Raw genomic sequence first — 21,444 nt, forward strand, 5'->3', positions numbered from 1 at the left:
GTTATATTCATTGTTTATGTTATATATATTTATAATGATGTGAATTCTTACCCTTCAGTTGGAACGATATTCTATGCGACATCACTCAGGTACCGAAGAATAGTGGTGTTTTACACGAGGATTAGCCAAGGAGCTATTTGGTTATTCCGTTTAATTAGGTAGTGAGTCGATGCTCTGGTCATGTAACACGGGGGTATTTGAATTCATGTTTGTTATTATGAGATATTGTTTTATTCTCGTATTTGGTATTATACTTGGAGATAATATGTTGAGTGGCCTTTGTGCCCGATGTTTGAATTATTATGACTTATTGAAGATATGAGATTGTTAACATGAATTGGTAGGTGAATATAGTATGAGATATAATCATTGAAAATATTTTGAGAAAGAATTATTCCGTTGCGTTATGCATAGCTAGTGAAACATGAAGTTTGAATATGTGTTATGATAATGATCATAGTTATATTATGTCTGTTTTGTTGGTTTTCATTGTGTTGGAAACAACATGTGGCACCCTTTGTTGTATGCATGCTATCTTACTATGTAATTATACTTTATAATTTCTTTGGGGTAAAAAGGAGTGTTACAGCGGACTTGCCCGCCTATTTTTTATTTATATTTTTTTCTTCATTTTTTAAATAAATTTTTAGGCTTTTTTATCTTTTAATTAAAACCTTCACTTATTTTTTAAAATAATTTTTTATAAAAGCATCTTTTTAACAAATCTACTATCTACTATTCTACTATCTATCCTTTACTAAAAAATTGATCAAACTTTCATTATTGCCATTTCCTAAAAAAAAATTTGCACTACAAATTAGACAAAATGGTAACTAACAAAATCACCTACTACTTTTCTATTTTCCAATCAGTATTAGACACTTGGCACAACCAAAGCTTCTATCATCCATTTTCACTTTTTTCTATTCTCTCTCTTACTTCATTATATCCCCACCCTTTCCCATTCTCTCTCTTACTTTATTTTAAAGGATAAAGCTAACATGTGCCCTAAGGGCACATGTTAAGAAACCTAAATATAGTAAATTTGTATTGGAAAACGTAATAAACACATTAATTATAAAATTTTTATGAAAACAATGCACAATTTCTAAGTAAAAATTTATACATTTAGCTCTTAACATGTGCCCTTAGGGCACATGTTAACATGGCCCTATTTTAAAATATAATAATTTAATATTTTTTATCATATTTTTTATTTACTATCATTAAAAATGTATTTTATCAAATTGAATAATACTACTCAAACACCTAACTTTTTATCTTACGAGTCACTATAAAATTATTACCTTTACTTGAAAATAAAATTCTTATTTTCAAATGTCAATTTTCTTTCTTTCTCCATGTCACAAGTTTTTTATTATTATTTAATACAATTGAGTTTATATAGTAATTGTTTATTTTATAATTATGTAATTCTATTTAAGTTAACATGTGTATCTAAATACATCATTTGTCAAGTTTATCATTATATTTGTATAATCATATTATTTGTTGTAATATTTTGATTTCATAATTTTTTACTGTACTTTCGCAATAAAAATAAAATTTTCATATATATATATATATATATATATATATATAAATTAATTATTACATCAAAATTAAAATAAATTCACCCGTGCGAACGTACGGATATCTTCTCTGTTGAAAATAGTGCACAATTGAATAAAATCTTTTTATCACTAGTAGATGATTTCTTTTCTGAATGAACAAAGTAGATTTTCATGTCTTTCTGAAATGTTCACATGTGAAATTATTTTAACTTAGAACCTAATTTTCATACTACTAATATTTTATTAATAAATACAAAATTTATGTATCATTATTTTAACTTAGAACCTAATTTTTTTTTCTGAATCATTATTTTAATTTAGAACCTAATTTTTATACTACTAATATCTTATTAGTAAAAAAAAAAATTAAACGGTTAATTTTCATTTTATAAATACAATTTGGTCAAACTTCTTTACTTCACTTTTTTTCATATTGTCCATAAAATACTACACCACAAATAATGCACCCGTGCGATAGCACGGGTCTTTGACTAGTTTTACTTAAAAAATATTACATATATTTATCAATAAATGTATAAAATAAAACAATCAAGAATTGAAATTACTAGAATTAACTAAAAAAAGGCGGACTAAAGGCGAGATGGGCTGAACGAATATGCAATGCGGGTTTTGACAGGCGGCGGGTTTTAGCGAGGCAAGCTTTGGTGGGCGACGGACCCAAAATCCCAACCCAACCTGCCAATTTTTGGCGGGTGCGCGGGTCGGCCTTACAGACCACGACCCGTTTTGCCACCCCTAACTGTGCGACTTGATGAAAGATCTAGAAAGGTGAAAAAGACGTCCTTGCAGTCATGTCGGGAAGTTGGATCTGTGATCCGTCTTGTTTTTCGGGAATAAGCTCGCAGGGATCCACGAGGAGTTTAGTCATCGAGGTGACGGAGAGCTGCTAAGTCGAGTCTCAAAAGGCTAAACGTTTTAATTGGCTCTGTACCCTAAAATGAGTAATGTGGCTTTGGAAAGGTGAAACGTTAGAAGAATAATGACACGTGGCGGCTAATAAATGTGTCATCATGACCTAAGATAGTTTAGCAGGCTAGGTAATAATGACAATGATGGTGCCCCTCCATGCTTCTCCATATGATTGAGCCAAGTCAAATACTCCTTTCGTTTTTTATAAATCGTTTTGGAGAAAAAATTTGTATTAAAATATAAGTCGTTTTACAATACCAAATAATCATCAATGTTATTTTTTCTATTATACCCTTAAGTATTATTTTCATCTATTATTTCAATTATTTAATTTTATCTTTCTCATGCAATTAGTGAATGATAATATTGTAAAATTCTTCATAATTTTTCTTTTTCATATAGTGATTTTTTTTTAAGAGTAGTGCTATTTAGTACGAAGAAATTTGAAGAAGTGCAAGAATGAATATGTGTCACTATTTTAGTGGGGAATTCTAAATTAATTTTATATTTAACTTTTTTTTAATAGGGATCATGGGAGTTGAGGTGATAATGGATGGTTGAGATTTATTCTTGCATTTATTGTTTTTCTATTTTCTTATTGATAAGCATTTTTCTTTTTTTTAATATATGTAAAAAGTTCAAAAAGACTAGAGAGAGCAATATTAAATAGGTAATATTTATGACAATTCAAAATACTCAAATACGAATATTGTTTGGACGTAGTAATGAAAGAAAAATATAATTGTTGATGAATAAAATGCTCAAGCACTTGAATAGTTTAAATTTTATTATGAAATAAATGAATTTCTCTTAACAAATGCAGTATTTCTATATAATTTGCAAATATCTCTCATAATTTGACATCATTGATATGCGGAAGATATTAACAGAAATTGTAAATTGGACTCACAAATGTAACCGAACAAATTGAAAAATGAGAGATACCAAATTTGAACAAATCTGGCTAGGAAGAGAACGTGATCCTCGCATGCAATGTAAGAACACACTCCTATTTCTCCGTGAACTGATTAAGAAGAAGCTCACGTGGAAACAAAGTTTCTGATCTGAAGAAAATCCATTCAAAATAAGAACCAAACAAACTGATAAAGGACAAATTGATTTGATCTCAATGGATTTGATATTTTTTTAAAATATTGACAAGGTATTTAAAATATATTATATTATAATAGATATAAAAAAATCAACATTTTCAAACATTCAATTAAAATAATTGTACAAGTCACAATAAAGAAAATAATATATTACCTGTGGTTGAGAATTGAGATTCGATTTGAAATTCGCAATATCGTCGAGTTTTAGATGATTAGTTAAAAAATTTAATTTGATTCAATTTCATAAATATAATCTGGATAAATATCTAAATTATAAATTATAGTTTTCTTATGAATATTAATATTATAAAAATATTATAAAATAATAGATTTAAAATAATATATAACATATAATATATCAAAAATTAAAATTATAAAATGAAAAATAAAACAAATAAAATATTAAAAAATATTAACCAAATTAAATATCATGAAATATATCATACTATTAAAAATTAAATAAATATTAAAATTTATACATGTAGTTTGATTTGTTGCGATTTTGAAAAATTAATTAAATTTTTTTTTTTCATTTGAAATCCAATTTGTTACAAGTAGTTTTCATGAAAGGGGTTTCGATTTTTTTAAATACTCAAACAAGCATTGAACCAAATATATAGTAATTGAAAAAAATACTTCAATTGGACATATTTTTTAAATAAATAAAAAATATCATGTTTTGTTTGATGATCAATCTAAAATAAAGTGAAAATAATATCCAAATTAATAAATATTAGATATATAAATAATGAGAGTAGTTTTGAAATGCAATTGATGTGGACCTAAGGCATTAGTAAGTTACCATCTAACTCGGTCATGCATGAATACGAAAGCCTCCTTCTGCAACGTAGCGACAATAACAGTGACGTAACTAACCTGTAGCCTGCGCACTACACTGCAATTGTGATGTTCCTTTCCACTCTCTTCTTGAAAATATCACACCAAGGCCTGGGCTTTTTAACTACATCGATATTCGTCCAAGCCCGTTTCCAAAAAGTGTCATGAACGTGAAGTACCCACGTACCCTAGTTGTTGGCTGCTAATATCTTATACGGATGCTACTCATCCACCACATGCATTAGCAGTTAGCACTTAGCAGCAGCAATTTAGAGTATTCAAATATTCATTATATACCTTAATTCGTGGTTAACTTTACCCTAACCTGGCATAGATTTCTTTTTGATACCATACCTTTAACAAAAAATAGTTAATGGATGTACTCACTCTCCACTATATATAGATACGAATAAAATTGGGTCACACAACAAGCACAATTCGTCAACATGCTTTTGGATTTCCCACTTTATGCCTTTCACTTCCAATTCTTCGCATTATTCATTTACCTTCCCTTTTCTTTTTCATTCCGAATGCACCTATTCTTTTCATCATTATAACGCTACCAAAATTTCGGTTTCAAATATTTTAATAGGACTAGCTTTAAAATGCAATTAATAAAATTTTGAATCAAGAACGTCTACTCTTTTACCTGTTTCAAACAAGTTATGCTAATTTTAAGTAATCTTTTAAACAAGAAAAAAACAAAAAAAAAAAAATACATGAATTACACTGCTGTAGTTTTTTCTTTAAAACTTTTTTTTATCATAAACTGCTCCATTCTAGACCGCCACGTCATTCCCATGATTCTCGTCGCCGCCGCCGCCACCGACTAAAGGACCATCATCACCACCGCCGTTATTCTCGTCCAACCACCCTTCTAACGGCGAACACTCCATTTTATGCCGCAGTTTCCAGTCGAGTGACTGACAACCACGGGAGCAGTAATTCACCGTACCACAAACGGAGCACCGCCGAAACTCATGCGGCCGCATCTCCACACGGCCACATCCAATATGCGCACACAGTCTCAACCCTTCCTCCAAAGTGCCTCTCCCAGACTCAAACCACTGCCTCAAAAACCAGTTCACCGGATGCACCTCCGGCACCGTCACGTTGTAACCATTTTCATCGTTATTGCTAGTATTTATCAAAGGCACAGCCAGGTTTTTCAAACTCCGCAAAGCTTCCTGACAGAAACCAGCGCGTGAAGGCGACTCCGCCACAACTGCGCGTAAGACTAGCAACAGTTCTCTAATATTAGCCTGCACCAACAACCGTCGTCCTTCGGTAACGTTCTGTTTCACTCCGTAACCGTCTTGAAGACAATGGCCAAACTCACGAAGCGCGTCGATGTGGCCGAGTGACGACGCGCGTGCAGAAAGTGCCGCTCCAGCGCGTAGATCTTTGTCGTGCTTAGAGCCACCGCTTCCGTTGAACTGAATCACAGCGAGTGAGTAAAGCGCCGGCGCGTGCATCTTCATTGCTGCCTTCGCAATTAGGGATAGTCCACTCTTTCGATTTTGAAGACAATAAAATCGGATCTATGACAAGAAAAATATAAAAAAAATATTATTATTTATTTTTCGTTTCTGAACAAAACGAAGAGGAATACAAAAAAAGTGACTCACCATTCCAAGAGTATAAAAAGCCTCCACGCTACCGGCGTCAACACAGCGTTTAAGAAAACGGTGAGAGTTATCACACCATTTTTTAGGGTGAACGAAAAGAACTTTAGACCCCGCTTTCGATAAAACCAAAGGATGAAGACCTAACTGTTTGAATCTCTTGCATCTGTGTTCATTTTATTTAACGGTGTTAGATGAATGAATGGATTTTTAACGATGATTTCTGAGGAGAAAGAGAGAGGATGATGAAGGTGAAACTTACGTTGAGAGAATGTTGAGGAAATGGGAAGATGAAGAGGCAGTTGAACTGAGCTTCGTGAGGATGAAGACGACGACATCATCTGGTAATTCTTCGAAGAGGTTTTCTTCATTCTTGTGTGGTTGTTTCAATGGCCTTCTCATATTTTCTCATTTGAGATTCTTCGTAATCGTTATTGTAAAAACTCGGAGTTATGGGAAAGAGGGTCTGAGAATATCGTGAGCCTGTGAGAAAGAAACTGAAAAGCATGAAACGGAAGCGATAGGTGAGGTGAGAAGCATTCTTGTTCTTTATATTTGTTTTTCAAGACTAGCAAAAAAATTATGGACCCACGTTTTACAAGCCATGGTTTTATTATATCTTTGTCCTAATTACAATTTTATCCCTCAATTTTAACTGATTCATTAGATTAATCCTATACTGTTTGGTCCTTTCATATATATGCAAGGAAAGTTAACAACGCAGCCAGTTTTTATTTTTACGTGTTAACACTATTAAGAAACTGACACGTCAAAATGTAAGAAAAATATCGAATATGAAACTGATTCCTTACATAAATGAAATAAAATAGAAATCAAAATAATTAAACAAATATTTTAATATCTAAATTAATGTTAATTTTTTCTAATTATAGTAATTTTTATTTGGCAAGTGTGATTTCGAATCTAGATCCTTCTCATGATTATTAGTTTTGATAGTTATTACCGGGCAAAAAAATATTTAAATGGTGACCAAACAAATTCTTTATATTAAAATTTGATAATAAGTTTTTCTTATATGAATCTAATTTTTTACAACAGATATTGATATAAAACTATATTTTTGTCGGTGAATAATTTATTTTTTCATATAATTGGTAAAAAAGTTGTAAAAAAAAATTATGTAAGGTAACCAACATAATTGGTAAAAAAATAAAACTCAGATTTTGTAATGGTCAGAATTCAAGATTTTCAGTCAAAATTTATTTATTTTACAGTTAACATTTTTTTGGTAAACCTAATTGAAAATTCAAGATTCAAACTAAAGAAGGGTAATGATGGCCTCATAAGGTGAACTTGCACTCTGCCTAAATTCAATTTAGGGTCAAACGTGCGAGTGGAAATGTGAGAACATTTCCCACCAAGTGCAATGTAGTGGGAATGTTTTGCGCAACAATTAGGGTTGGTTTTATTTTTTCAGTTGAAATTGAAATTAATTCATATATATTAATATTAAAGGATATTGATTTTCACATATCACAAGTATTAATAATTTTAAGGGTTAAATATACTAACCCCCTGTAATGTTAGCGAGATTAGGTTTTAGCCTCTGGTAAAGTTTTTTTTTTCATCACCCCTTTAACTTGCAAAGATTCCACGCCAAAACACCCCCAATGCCACTTGTTAAATCAGATTTATTAAAATTAAATTAAAAAGTCCATGTGGCCTTAGCATGTTACATACGTGGCAATATCAGTAACATTTACATGCCATGCTGTTGTAAATAGTTAAAAAGTCATTTGGTTTTACCCCCTTGTAAAAATTAGGTTTAGTTACGTTTTCAGACATCCCCAAGTTAGCAACAACAGTGACGACGGCGACGGCGCATAACGGTTTGGTGGACGACGGCGCATAAGGGTTTGGTGGACGACGGCGCAATGTCAGAGGTTAGTGTTGTTATGGTTATTCTTCTTCTCCATTTCGTGTTTCTTCTCTATTGGGGTTTTTATTTCGATTTGAATGATTAAACGCAGGATATGCAACATTTCAATGTTACTTTCCACCACGGGGGTGAGTTTATTAGGGTAAACAAAGATGAGATAATCTATAGAGGGGGGGTAGATTCTACTATTTCTGGGTTACACATAGAATCATGGACCATGGCAACTATCGAGAACCTAGTGAATAAGTGGGGGTACCAGAAAGGGAGATATAGGGTATGGGCGAAGATATTGGAAATAGATGAGGGTTATATCCCGATTAGAAAGGATGATGATGCATATGACTTTGCTTCTTATTTTTGTGCAAATGGTACTGAGGGAGACTTATATCTGGAACATGATGCTGAAAACATAGAACAATATGTGAGGGAACCTGCTTGTGTTAATGGAGACACTGAACTAGATGACTTAAGAGATGAAGTGGTTGAGGGTTTGGATGATAGTGAGGACGACAGAGCCACTGCCTTGTTAGATGGATTTGAGGGTATTGATGTAACTTTGCCACTAAGGGAAGAAGGGGTAGTTGCTGGATTGTTGACTAGGCCCAACAAGAAATGTGAAGAAGATGCATATGTTAGTGATGAGCTCAACTCATCAGATCCAGATGAGTCTTGTGATGAGGATAAGCCCAAGTATGAGAAATTTAGGAAAGAGCACCTAAATAAGGACTTCAAGTTTAAGTGGGGTATGGAATTTAATACACTTGTTGACTTCAAAGAGGCAATACGTGAGTGGTCAGTTCTCAATGGTAGGGAAATTAATTTTGTGAAAAATGAAAGCTATAGAGTAAGGGTAGAGTGTAAGGCTAAATGTGGTTTTTTGGTCTTATGTTCCAAAGTGGGCCACAAGCATACTTATGCTATAAAAACACTTGTAGACACCCACACTTGTGCTAGGGTTTTAAATAATAGATCTGCAAACTCAAGATGGGTGGCTAAGCATGTGGTCAAGAAAATGCAATCAAGTGAAAATGTAAGAATCAGGGACATAATGCAAGATGTAAGGCAAAATTTTTCAGTGGGTATTACTGTTGCTCGGGCATGGAAGGCTAAGTTGATGGCAAAAAAAATAGTGGAGGGAGATGCTGATATGCAATATGCTGCTCTATGGAGGTATGCATCTGAATTAAAAAGAGTTAATAGTGGCAATACTGTGAAAATTAATGTTGAGAGACCAAACCCAACTATCCAACCTAGATTTGGAAGTTTCTACTTCTCTTTTGATGGCTGCAAGAAAGGGTTTATCCATGGATGTAGGCCCTTTATAGGGGTTGATGGATGTCACCTAAAAACCAAGTATGGTGGTCAACTTCTGATTGCAGTTGGAAGGGATCCAAATGATCAATACTTCCCATTAGCAACCTCTGTACAGAAACTTGAAAAATGGCAACATAGAGTTATGCCTATACCTAGGAGAAGGTTGGACAATGAAGTTTTTCATAGTGGTCATTGGCTACCAACTTGGTCTGTGGATGAGAAGTTCCAAGTGACTCACAGTTTCAACAACCAAGAATTCATAGTGGACATAGCAAACAAATCATGTAGCTGTAATTTTTGGGAATTGGTTGGGATTCCTTGTAGGCATGCTGTATCTGCTTTGAGTTATAGAAAACAAACACCTGAGGATTTTGTTGATGAATGCTACACAAGGGAGAAATATGCTAAGTGTTATGGATTCTCTGTGTCACCTATAAATGGCCAAGACATGTGGCCAGAAATTGAGATTGAAGACATGCTACCACCAGCTTACAAACAAGGGCCTGGTAGACCTAGAAAGGTGAGGATTCGAGAAAGTGGTGAAGAGGGTGCTAGGAAAAGAAGGACAGGGGTTGCATACAAATGTACAAAATGTGACCAGTTTGGTCATAATGCTTTGACCTGTAAGAGCCCCACACAGGACCCTGTTGCACTCAAAAGAAAGGTAACACATTTTACATGTTCTTCATAAATATTTCTGTTGCACTCAATGTATTAATTTGTTCTGCTTGTTTGTGGCTGTGATGTAGAGAAAGGTCAAAGCTAAAGTTACTGAGGTTGTTCAGAATGATGTTCAGAATGATGTTCATATTATTTGCAAATCTTTATAGAAAAATGATAATATGCTCATTCATTCCATTCAATCTCAAATTGTTACAAACCACAAAAGTTATACAATTGATACAAGTGATACAATCACAAACATCATACACTTCCCTAAACTAAATTACAGAAACATATAAAATGCTGCAAAAAACATCCAAGACATAACAAGTGCAACAATCATGTTATGGTTCCTCTTCTTCTCCATTACAACTTTTTTCTTCAACCTCAAAATCTTCTCATTACTTGTGTCTGTTCCCAAATTGTCAGTGACAATGTCCTTCAAAATCTCTTTCAACGCATCTTTTGTCATTTCAGTGCATTTACATTGAATCACCTCGACATTGAATTCACCCAGCTCATCATCCCATATGAACATACCGCATCCATTCTGCAGAATAACAAGCAACCTTTATTGCACAGCAAACAGACCAAATAAAAAAAATGTGAATGAACTTACCAGTACATTTCTGCATTTCCAGAATTTGCGTTTAGGGTTATCAATGGTGTTTGATACCCACATCTTCATGGTTATGTTACAACTACAGCGAGGTGGAGCTTGGGAACGATGAAGCAAAGAAGGAGATTTGCAACCGGAGTTCCCTACAGAGGAAGATTTGCTACCCATGTTGTGAGATTAGCGGTGAAGCAGCGACTGAGGAATGCTACGAGGAGAGGAACAGGAACCCTAGTTTCTTCGTTTGCTGAAATAATGTAATTTGAGAAGATGATGAAATGCCTTGGTGGATATTAAGAAGGAAAAAAATTCCACGTGTGATTCAAAATAGAATCTTAGGGGAATCTGAGTGCAACCGTGGCAATTAGGGGGGTCTGGGGAGGGAATCTACAGATGTTAAGGGGGTGATCAAAAAATTTTTTTTTACAGGGGCTAAAACCTAATCTCGCTAACATTACAGGGGGGGTTAGTATATTTAACCCTAATTTTAAATATAATTCAACATTTTAATTTAATTATAAAATATAAATATTAAATTACTATAATAAATAGTTAAAAATGAAAACAATCCAAAAATAATAATTAATTTTTTTAATTCAAATTAAACAGATTAAATCATGTTAAATTATGTTGGAAGTCAAGAATTTCATTCACTATATGATAAATTGGACAAAATAAAGTTCATCTTTGATTTTACCGAAATTTGACTTTATAGTAATTTAACTCAAATTTATACTTATAAATATAATCTTATTTAATTTTTAAAATCTTGATTTCATAGTTATAATTTTTGGGTATTAAACGGATATCATGAATATTATTATTCAAATATTTTTTAAATATAGTTAATTAATTTTTGTATTTTTATTAAAGACAAATTTTTTTTTTTAAATTTAATCGATAATAATAACAAAAATGAATCATTCATTTTATTTCTTCTTTTATCAAATAAATAAATTCAACAAAATAATAATAATTAATAATTAATATTCAACTAAATAATTCTAATAATAATAATAATAATTTATATTAAATAAATTAATATTTAATTAATTTTACTAATTATTAACGAATACGGATATTCGCGGATACGGATACTATCAAATCTGTATCTGTGGCGGTAAGGAAACGAGTAATTAAATATCCATTTATTTTACCGGTGGATACCTATTAAATCATTCAATTCATATTTGTGACGGATTTTATCTGTGGATATCTACTGTATAGGTTTTTTTCTCATCCTATATTTTTTCTAGTAAATTTTTTTAAAAACGTTTCTTCTCCTTTTTTTTCACTTGGATATATGCTTTCAAATAAAATGTTAAAGAGGTATTAAAAACTAATAACATCTTCAATGGTGTTACACATTTTTGAGTTTTTTTGGGATTCATTAAACCAAATCATTTTGAAGCAACTCATCCAATTTTCACCTCAACAATATCATTTTAAAGAACTCATATTAATCATACAATTTTATTTTATATTAATATTTTATTCATATATTTTTTTAAACTTAAATAAATTAAATTTAAATATTAGAATGTAAAAAATTTAAATATCATAATTTAAAAGCAAAAGAATTATTAAAACAACATAAAAAATAAAAAGAAAATGAAAGAAAACCTATAAAAACCAATTATATTTTGTGTTTATTATTATTATACTCAAAGCAACGTTACAATTGTGATGCAACGGTCCGCGAAAAAAAATTAAAATAACCAGGTTTAATAAAAAATTTACTGAAAAAACCAACTTTTCGGGGTATTTACCAAACTGTCTAGGTTTGGGACATACTGGAAGAGAATGCGCCAAATGAAATGGCGCATGCATGGTCCACACGCCAAACCATTTGGCGCAAAAGAACAAAAATTAGGGCAAAGATGTGTAAGCCATTTGAAATGGCACATATGGCCATGCATTAACACATAGGCGCCAAACCAATTGGCTCCTATGTGTGGGCCATTTTTTTTTTTTCAAAATTAACCCGTTTCGGGTATTTCTGCGCACCGTTTTTTATTCCGGTCTTTTATTTTCGTAAAAACATCTTAGAATGGAGTTCGTAAAATTATCACTAACCCTAAATAACGTTTGCGTTATAGATATCAGATTTTCACAAAAGCACAATTTATTGATGAGAGACCGACGAACGGTTACAAGAGTTGGTAAGGGAAACTGATACATTGTCGGAAAAAAAAATACAGATTATATTAAACTTGCGACGAGGTTGCGCCACGATTAGGGCATCTTTTTCTATTGTGCCCCACCTGACGACAAATGCTGCATTTTCGTTCCATTTTGTCGTGGACGTCCATTTCGGTTCTAATCCGTGTACTATTGGGACGCCCTTTTTTCTTTCGCCGCATTGCGTCGTTGTGCCAAACTACCTCTCCATCATACTCAGGCCAGTAATCCTCCTTGGCCACCACAGGGAACGCAACGCTGTAAACTCTGAGCAATGTCTGAGTCTTGTAAATCGGAGACAGTAGTGATTTAGCGTCGCGGTGCGCATTCGCACATGCAGCTATGACGTGTGAGCAAGGCATACGAAAAGCTTGAAACCTTCCACAGTCGCACCAATCCTCGTCCAGAAGAACCCTATATTGTTGTCTTGGCAATCCCTCATTGTGGTCAATTGTCTCCCGCACACTGAACGTGCGATTGAAACGGTCAAAAGAAGTTACTTGATGAGTGTTCGCTTTTGCCGATTGCTGTTGCATACATTTCATGCAACTATCACTTAATAGTTGACTAGATTGCCTAACATCACCCCATCTCCTCCCTCTCGTTGAGAAGAGTGCAGTCATCCTAAAGTATGTAGCCTCCACTAGTGCTGTGATTGGAAGATTACGAATGCCTTTGAAAACGCCATTCATGGATTCCACGAGATTTGTCGTCATATGGCCCCATCGCACGCCCTTGTCGTAAGCCCTTGTCCATTTCTCCCTAGAAAGGTTATCTACCCAACTACCTGCCTCTGGATTTGTCATTACAATCTCACTCCGATAATGCTGGAATGTGGGTTGGGTCAATGCATAACCAGCATTGACCAAGGCCTTTCTTAGATGTCTGTCCTTGATCTCCCGCATGAAGTTCTGGGCGATGTGGCGAATACAATAGACGTGTTTTGAAGGGGGGGTCATGCCATCCGTTTGCTGGATTATTATAAGCACTCTCTATGGAAGCGTGCCTATCAGAGATTAAACATATGTCAGGCTGAGGAGCAACATGTTCTCGGAGGTTCCTTAGAAAGAAACTCCAACCCGCCGCAGTTTCACCTTCGACGATTGCAAACGCCACTGGAAATATGTTGCTGTTCCCGTCTTGTGCAACTGCCATGAGCATGGTTCCTTTGTATTTGCCGTATAACCATGTTCCATCAATTTGAAGTATGGGTTTACAATGTGCAAATCCCCGTACGCAAGGTTTGAACGCCCAAAAAAGCCGATGGAATATTCCATTTCCTTGGACAGGGTTTCCATCCGGGGCATGCGCGGGCAGCGTCTCAAGAATAGTAACAGTGCCAGGTGCGTAACTGTGTAGCGCATTGAGGTATCGGAGAAGAATTTTGTATGACTCCTCCCAGTTGCCGTAAACTGTCTCAATTGCCTTTGTTTTTGCAACCCACGCCTTTCTGTAAGATGGAGTGTAGTTGAAGGTTGTAACGATATGCGAGATAATATTTTTGACCTTTAGAGACGGATCAGAACTTATTAGAGGCAAGATCTCCTGACAAATGAGATCGGCACTGAGTTTCGTATGATCCTGGGAAGTGTTAGGGTTGACACACGTGTGTTGCTGCGTAATCGATCCTATTTTCCATGCATTACTTCTCTTCCTATAAGAAGCCAACAGTCTGAAGCCACACTCTGGATTCTTACAAGTGATTACATACCGTTCCAGGTTAGAACGATCTACTTCAAAATCAACGTTGTGCGCCATGTGCCATTTTTTATTGTTCTAAGACAAGCCTCCTTAGAGGGAAACTTGTCTCCTTCCTTTAATTCATCGTCAGTTTGGATGTACAGTGTGAAGAAGATGTCGGATGATGGTTCGTCACCTTCTAGGTTCAGGTTACTCATATGTGTTGGAGGTGCGTACACGTGAGCTGGAGGCACCAAAGTTTGTTGCTCGTCGTCGGATTCCTCGTTGACCATGTCGTCAAATTCAGTTTCCAGATCTTCTTCTTCCTCGTCTATGACATCAACTTCTTCTTGCTCGTTGACTGGTGGGTCTATAACTTGTGACTGGACAATCTGAGTTTCTTGTGTTCCAACCTGTAGAGTAACGTACAACTCGATGGAATCCAAGCCAGAGTATTCGTGGGTTGTAAACATATCTTGCAGGTCTTCATCAGTGGCAATCTCCATCTCATAAAACTTGACGGTGTTGTCGTCATTGAAAGAGGGGCATTGGTAAAAAAACGTTTGCGATAGGACCCATTGCAATCTTAGCGTATAGTCGCTGAATGAAGTACGAAAAGTTTGCTCTTTTGCTTAGCAAAAATGGAACAACCTGAGTGTTTCTCATCACAAAACCGACTATTTCATGAGAGTAAGTCTCACCGTTTAGATGGGCATGCACAAGGTACTGTGTAGATGAAGCCATTTCGACGGGGAAGTGTGTGGGTGTTTTAAGATGAAGTCAGATTAGGCAAAATTGCTAGTGTGAGTTGTAATCTTTAGAAAACATAGGGTGTAATATATATATGGTGGTTCTTCAATAATTTTATACATATATATATATATATATATATATATATATACATATATTAAATAATAATTATATATATTTGAATTAAATTCAATGATCTGGCGTTGACAACACAAGAGACAGACACACTGATCTAGGTCTGCCAAAGGATTCCAAATTGATTATAAAAGACAGACACACTGATCTAGGTCTGGCACAAGATTCCGAATTGATTATAAAAGACAGACACACTGATCTAGGTCTGTATATATATATAAACATATTTTAATAATTATATATATATATATTAAATAATAATTATATATATTTGAATTAATAATTATATTTTACTGTATATATAAATTCAGTTATGTATGTAATTAATAATTATGTATTTTAATTAATCCACATATCCGTTGGGGTAATTGATGTTCACACGACAACAACTAACACAACAACCACATTTAATTTAATTCTATGATCCGGCGTTGACAACACAAGAGACAGACACACTGATCTAGGTCTGCCAAAGGATTCCAAATTGATTATAAAAGAGAGACACACTGATTTAGGTCTGGCACAAGATTCCGAATTGATTATAAAAGACAGACACACTGATCTAGGTCTGTATATATATATATATATATATATATAAACATATTTTAATAATTATATATATATATATATATATATATATATATAAAATAATAATTATATATATTTAAATTAATAATTATATTTTACTGTATATATAAATTCAGTTATGTATGTAATTAATAATTATGTATTTTAATTAATCCACATATCCGTTGGGGTAATTGATGTTCAGACGACAACAACTAACACAACAACCACATTTAATTTAATTCAATGATCCGGCGTTGACAACACAAGAGACAAACACACTGATCTAGGTCTGCCAAAGGATTCCAAATTGATTATAAAAGACAGACACACTGATCTAGGTCTGGCACAAGATTCTGAATTGATTAAAAAAGACAGACACACTGATCTAGGTCTGTATATATATATATATATATATATATATAAACATATTTTAATAATTATATATATATATATATATATATATATATATATATATATATATATTAAATAATAATTATATATATTTGAATTAATAATTATATTTTACTGTATATATAAATTCAGTTATGTATGTAATTAATAATTATGTATTTTAATTAATCCACATATCCGTTGGGGTAATTGATGTTCAGACGACAACAACTAACACAACAACCACATTTAATTTAATTCAATGATCCGGCGTTGACAACACAAGAGACAGACACACTGATCTAGGTCTGCCAAAGGATTCCAAATTGATTATAAAAGACAGACACACTGATCTAGGTCTGGCACAAGATTCCGAATTGATTATAAAAGACAGACACACTGATCTAGGTCTGGCACAAGATTCCGAATTGATTATAAAAGACAGACACACTGATCGATGTTTCGTTCCTTTAATATAATGCACCAATGTTATATTTTCGGTTAACAAATGTCAATTTACGTTTTGTGTACTTCATTTTTAAGACTAAAAAATTATTTTGAAAATTTATTTATATATATATCTTAACTAATTAAATAAAAATGGAATTTTGAAAATATATATATTAACAAAATCTTAACTAAAAAAAAAAAAAAAAAAAAAAAAATAAGCCTTTGGCGCCAAATGAAATGGCTATTAGGGCAAAAAGAAGCCTAATGCGCCATTCCATTTGGCGCAAACAATCCCTTTTTTAGGGTTAGCCAAATGGTTTGGCGCATACACCCACTTTTAACACTTATACGCCATTTGGTTTGGCGCATCCACTTCTCTGGCCTAGACAGTTTGGTAAATACCCCAAAAATATAGTTTTTTTGATAATTTTTTTATTAAACATGATTAATTAAATTTTTTTTTTTCACGGTCCGCCATATTGTACAACTCCAATAGCATCTTGTTGACAAAAAATAGTGTTGTTATAAAATCCACTATGACGAACCAAGTAAAAGAATATGACGAACCAAGTAAAATTATTTTTATTCTTCTTACATTTTTTTGAAAGACTAAAATATGTCCTCCTTATAAAAATTAACCCTCTCAATTTGAGAAGAAAACAAAAAAAAAATAGATGAAAGACATAGAAAGCATAGGATCCATTAAATAAAAGTTAATTAATAATAGATTAAGTGGTTTTTTATATATTACATGTTATAATACAATTACTACTCATAGCATACTATATATTCATAAAATATTTTTAAATTTATTTTTTAAAATTATAAAATAATATTGTCCTTGTTATTACATTGAAGTGGGTTTGTTGTGAAAATATTTATATAGAATATTTCGTTCAGTTGGTTCATTACATTCTCCATTTATAAAAGTTAAATCGAAGAGTTTAAAGATAATGCAGTCTTAGTATAAAATATTTTAAACAATCAGTGAATTACAATGTTTTAAAAGAAATACTTTATATGTGATTTAAAAAAATCAAATTTCTATAAAAATTAACGATTATAATTTTACTGACAGTATAAAATTATTTTACATTATCAATGTATTTTCATTAAATCATAAATTGAATATATATTCGCCACTAAACCATTATAAAATTTATAAATGATAAAATAATAAAGCCTTAATTGGTACATTACGTTCAAACTCCTATCACTGTATATCTTCCTCTATACAAATATTTTTTTGAGCATTTATTGATCACTATGTCAATAACTAAATAAAAAATAATATATAATATTTACAATTTTCATATCACTAATATCCTAACTTTTTTTTAAGTAAGATATATTAATAAGAGAATTAAGGGTTCTCAAAGTCTAATTACACAAACACCAGAAAAAAAATTACCAACACAAAAAAAATTATAAATCGATTAAAATTTACAAAAAATATAACAAAAGAACTTTGTTTTTTTTTTTTTTTTTGATCACAACAAAATCAATGTAATTCATTTATCAAAAGATGTTCAATACAATGAGGAGGCGACAATAACACACTACGTCGAGCCCAAGAATTGGCCGCCCTCGCAAGAGAGTGAGCAACCATATTCGCTTGACGCCTAACAAACTTCACCTCAAAGTTTGGGAAGGAATGCAATAAACTACTAATGGACTCAATAATAAGACTAAACTCGGAATCTCCCTTTCTATTGGATTGGATAGCTTGTGTCACTATTTGGGAATCACTTTCAAAAGTCACAAGCTCCAAGTGCAAAGATACAGCTCCAAGAATAGCCTCTTTAAGCGCCATGGCTTCAGCTTCAAAGACGGGAAGAGTTCCCGGATCCCAAGCAGCACCTGCATAAATAAAGTGGCCAAGATGGTTGCGCACACACCACCCCCTGTTAGTAGTGCCGTTGTTTTTATTAAATGCCGCGTCCACATTACATTTCAACCGGCCCACGGAAGGTGGACTCCACTCCAACGCATACTGGGGTCGAATAATACTTTCTGAACCTTCTTGCACTTGAAACCAATCATTCCAATGGTGAGCCGCACGTAAGCCTAATTTAGCTCCTTCTTCTTGTTCATTATTCCAAACAAAGTCATTTCTGTTTTTCCAAATAACATCTAACATAACCGCAAATTTCCCTACTAGTCTTTTGTCTTCCTTTGAGCAGATATCAAAGATAAGGTTTTGAGTTTATACTTTTTTTCAGTTTATATTTATAATTTATTGATTACTCATATCACTTACCATTTTTAGTTTATCTTTTCACTAAGAATCACTTTATAATGAAATTCTTTTTTTAGTTTGTTTTTCTTATATTTTTTTTCTTTCTTTTCACAATAAAACAAAGTGTAAGAATAAAAAAAAAATAAAGTATCTCGATTTGTTGTTCGCAAATATCAAAAGTGAACAGAAACTTATCAATAGATTGGTGATTCTGAGATATAATTAAAATTTTACTTAACTTATAATGTGAGAATTATATATTACTCCATATAAATTATTTATAAAGTTTATCTATAATAAATAAAACTTAAAATTTTTAAATACTTACAATTTTTATCAATAACTATAATTCGTCTTCATTCAAAAAATTTCTTATTAGAGGTTTACTTAAAAATATATTAATTTATTATTACAAACAAATTAAAATCTTTTTAGATTAAAATATTTATTAATAAAAAAATATTTTTAGATATATATGAAAAAAAATTTAAGAAAATTTTAATTATTTCAATTAAAAAAAATATTAATACATTCGATAACCAACTACTCCCTCTGTTTTTTATTATAAGTCGTTTTGGAAAAAAAAATTGTATTTAAATATATGTCGTTTTACAATTCCAATGAATAATTAATGTTATTTTCCTATTATATCCTTAAATATTTATTATTCTCTCTCCTTTCAATTATATAAAATTATCTTCCACGTGTCATTAATGAAGGTTAATTTTGTAAAAACCTTCATAATTTCTCATTTTCATACAACAATTATTATTTTTCTTAATCTGTGTGAAAAGTCTAAAACGACTTATAATAAAAAACGGAGAGAGTACTATTATGGAAGGAGATGAATTCTTATGCACTTTTAGTGTAAAAAGTTTTACACAATCAATTTATTACAACCATTTATAATCATTATTTCAAATATATATAAAATAAAAGTCAAACAAAATTTATGATATGACAATTATCATTAACTGATGTGTAAAATTTTTTTACACGATGAGTGTATTTTAATTAAATTCTTATTAAAGAATATACAATAAATATATTTGAAATTAATAAAATTATTTTTTATCAAATAGGGGTAAAATTTATCGATAAAAATATTTAAAATTCTAAAGAAATGTCTAAAATATCAAATTTAACATTATCAAATTCATGATAAGAGAAAAATCAATAAAAAATAATAATTATGTACAACTTTTTATGAGTAAAAATTGAACTTCAAGAATTTACAATACTTACGCACTATGCACCAACCACTTGCGCTTCGATGGATGTAGATTCTAATTTAGTTGTGGAAAATATTGAATATTGATAAATATTTATATTTATATAATTATATTTATAAAAAAAACTACTTAAATAATAATTTTTTTCAATTTATAACTTAGTAAAAAACTGCATGTTTTTATAATTTTTATTTACAAATATTAATGTTTTAAAATGTTGAATAATATGTTTATTATGAATGTCCTTTAACACGGGATTTTAAGACAAACCTTCATTCATTTGTTTTGAGAATTTCTTTATCCACCTCCCTATTTTTTTGGTCATCTCTGGTGAAAAATCCAAAATACCCTTACTTCGAAAATACATTTTCGAAACTTTTTTTTTCTTTTCAAAATTTGTCTTATTTCGAAAATGCACTTCCAAAAACACGGAAAAAATGTGTTTTCGGAGATGCATTTCCGAAAACACCCCTTTTTTGGGTTTTTGGAGATGCATTTCCGAAAACACCCTTTTTGGGAGAGGGGTGTCTTCGGAGATGCATATCCGAAATACTCGAAGACCAAATTGGTCTTGGAATGTTTTGGATATACACTTCCGAAAAAATTCAATAATTATTAAAAAATTAAAATCAAGGTGAATCAATACAATTAATAGGTATAAAATCAAGGTGAATCAATAAAATAAAGGTGAATCAAAATTTCTAAACAATTTTAAAGTTAAAAATTATTTTACTAACTTATATAAATCAAAAACATTTTAATTTCATAAGTAAATTCTGAATTATATAGAATTAAATATAAAATTTATTCATTAAATAAAATTAAGACAAAATCTTTTTTAATTTTTTTAAACTAAATAAAAAATTATAACTCAGTTTTAATTATGAATCAGAATAGAATAGAAATATATAAATATATAATAATAATTATTAATTTTGTAAGTGAAATATATAAATATATAATATATAAGTATATAATAATTATTATATAAATATATAATAATTATTATAAATTAAAACACTCATTTTTATAATTATTATATAAATATATAAATATATTTATAATTAATATATAATAATTATTATATAAATATATAAATATATAATAATTTTTATAAATATATAATAATAATTATATTTACTATATAAATATATAAATTAAAACACTCATTTTTTTAAAAATTATATATATATATATATATATATATATATATATATATATATATATATATATATATATATATATA

The 21,444-nt window shown here is 31.3% G+C and overlaps 1 protein-coding gene across 1 annotated transcript; it reads right to left on the reverse strand.

Annotated features, from left to right (window-relative positions):
* Positions 1–4,370: 4,370 nt before the first annotated feature.
* Positions 4,371–6,657, reverse strand: LOC131660988 (F-box protein At5g50450-like). Its single transcript, XM_058930373.1, has 3 exons — positions 6,341–6,657; positions 6,082–6,244; positions 4,371–5,994 (listed from the first exon to the last, which is right to left on the reverse strand). The coding sequence occupies exons 1-3, from the start codon at positions 6,478–6,480 to the stop codon at positions 5,233–5,235; spliced, it is 1,065 nt and encodes a 354-aa protein (XP_058786356.1). The 5' UTR covers positions 6,481–6,657; the 3' UTR covers positions 4,371–5,232.
* Positions 6,658–21,444: the final 14,787 nt, after the last annotated feature.

Source organism: Vicia villosa, linkage group LG3, assembly GCF_029867415.1.
Source record: "Vicia villosa cultivar HV-30 ecotype Madison, WI linkage group LG3, Vvil1.0, whole genome shotgun sequence".
NCBI classification, from domain to species: Eukaryota; Viridiplantae; Streptophyta; class Magnoliopsida; order Fabales; family Fabaceae; genus Vicia; species Vicia villosa.

What these genes read in the sequence shown, in the direction of transcription:
- LOC131660988 (XM_058930373.1), bottom strand. Translation starts at nt 6,480, where the DNA reads ATGAGAAGGCCATTGAAACAACCACACAAGAATGAAGAAAACCTCTTC. An exon ending in TTCCTCAACATTCTCTCAAC is followed by an intron (nt 6,245 to 6,340) that starts GTAAGTTTCACC and finishes AAATGAACACAG; the next exon opens with ATGCAAGAGATTCAAACAGT. An exon ending in CTTTTTATACTCTTGGAATG is followed by an intron (nt 5,995 to 6,081) that starts GTGAGTCACTTT and finishes TTCTTGTCATAG; the next exon opens with ATCCGATTTTATTGTCTTCA.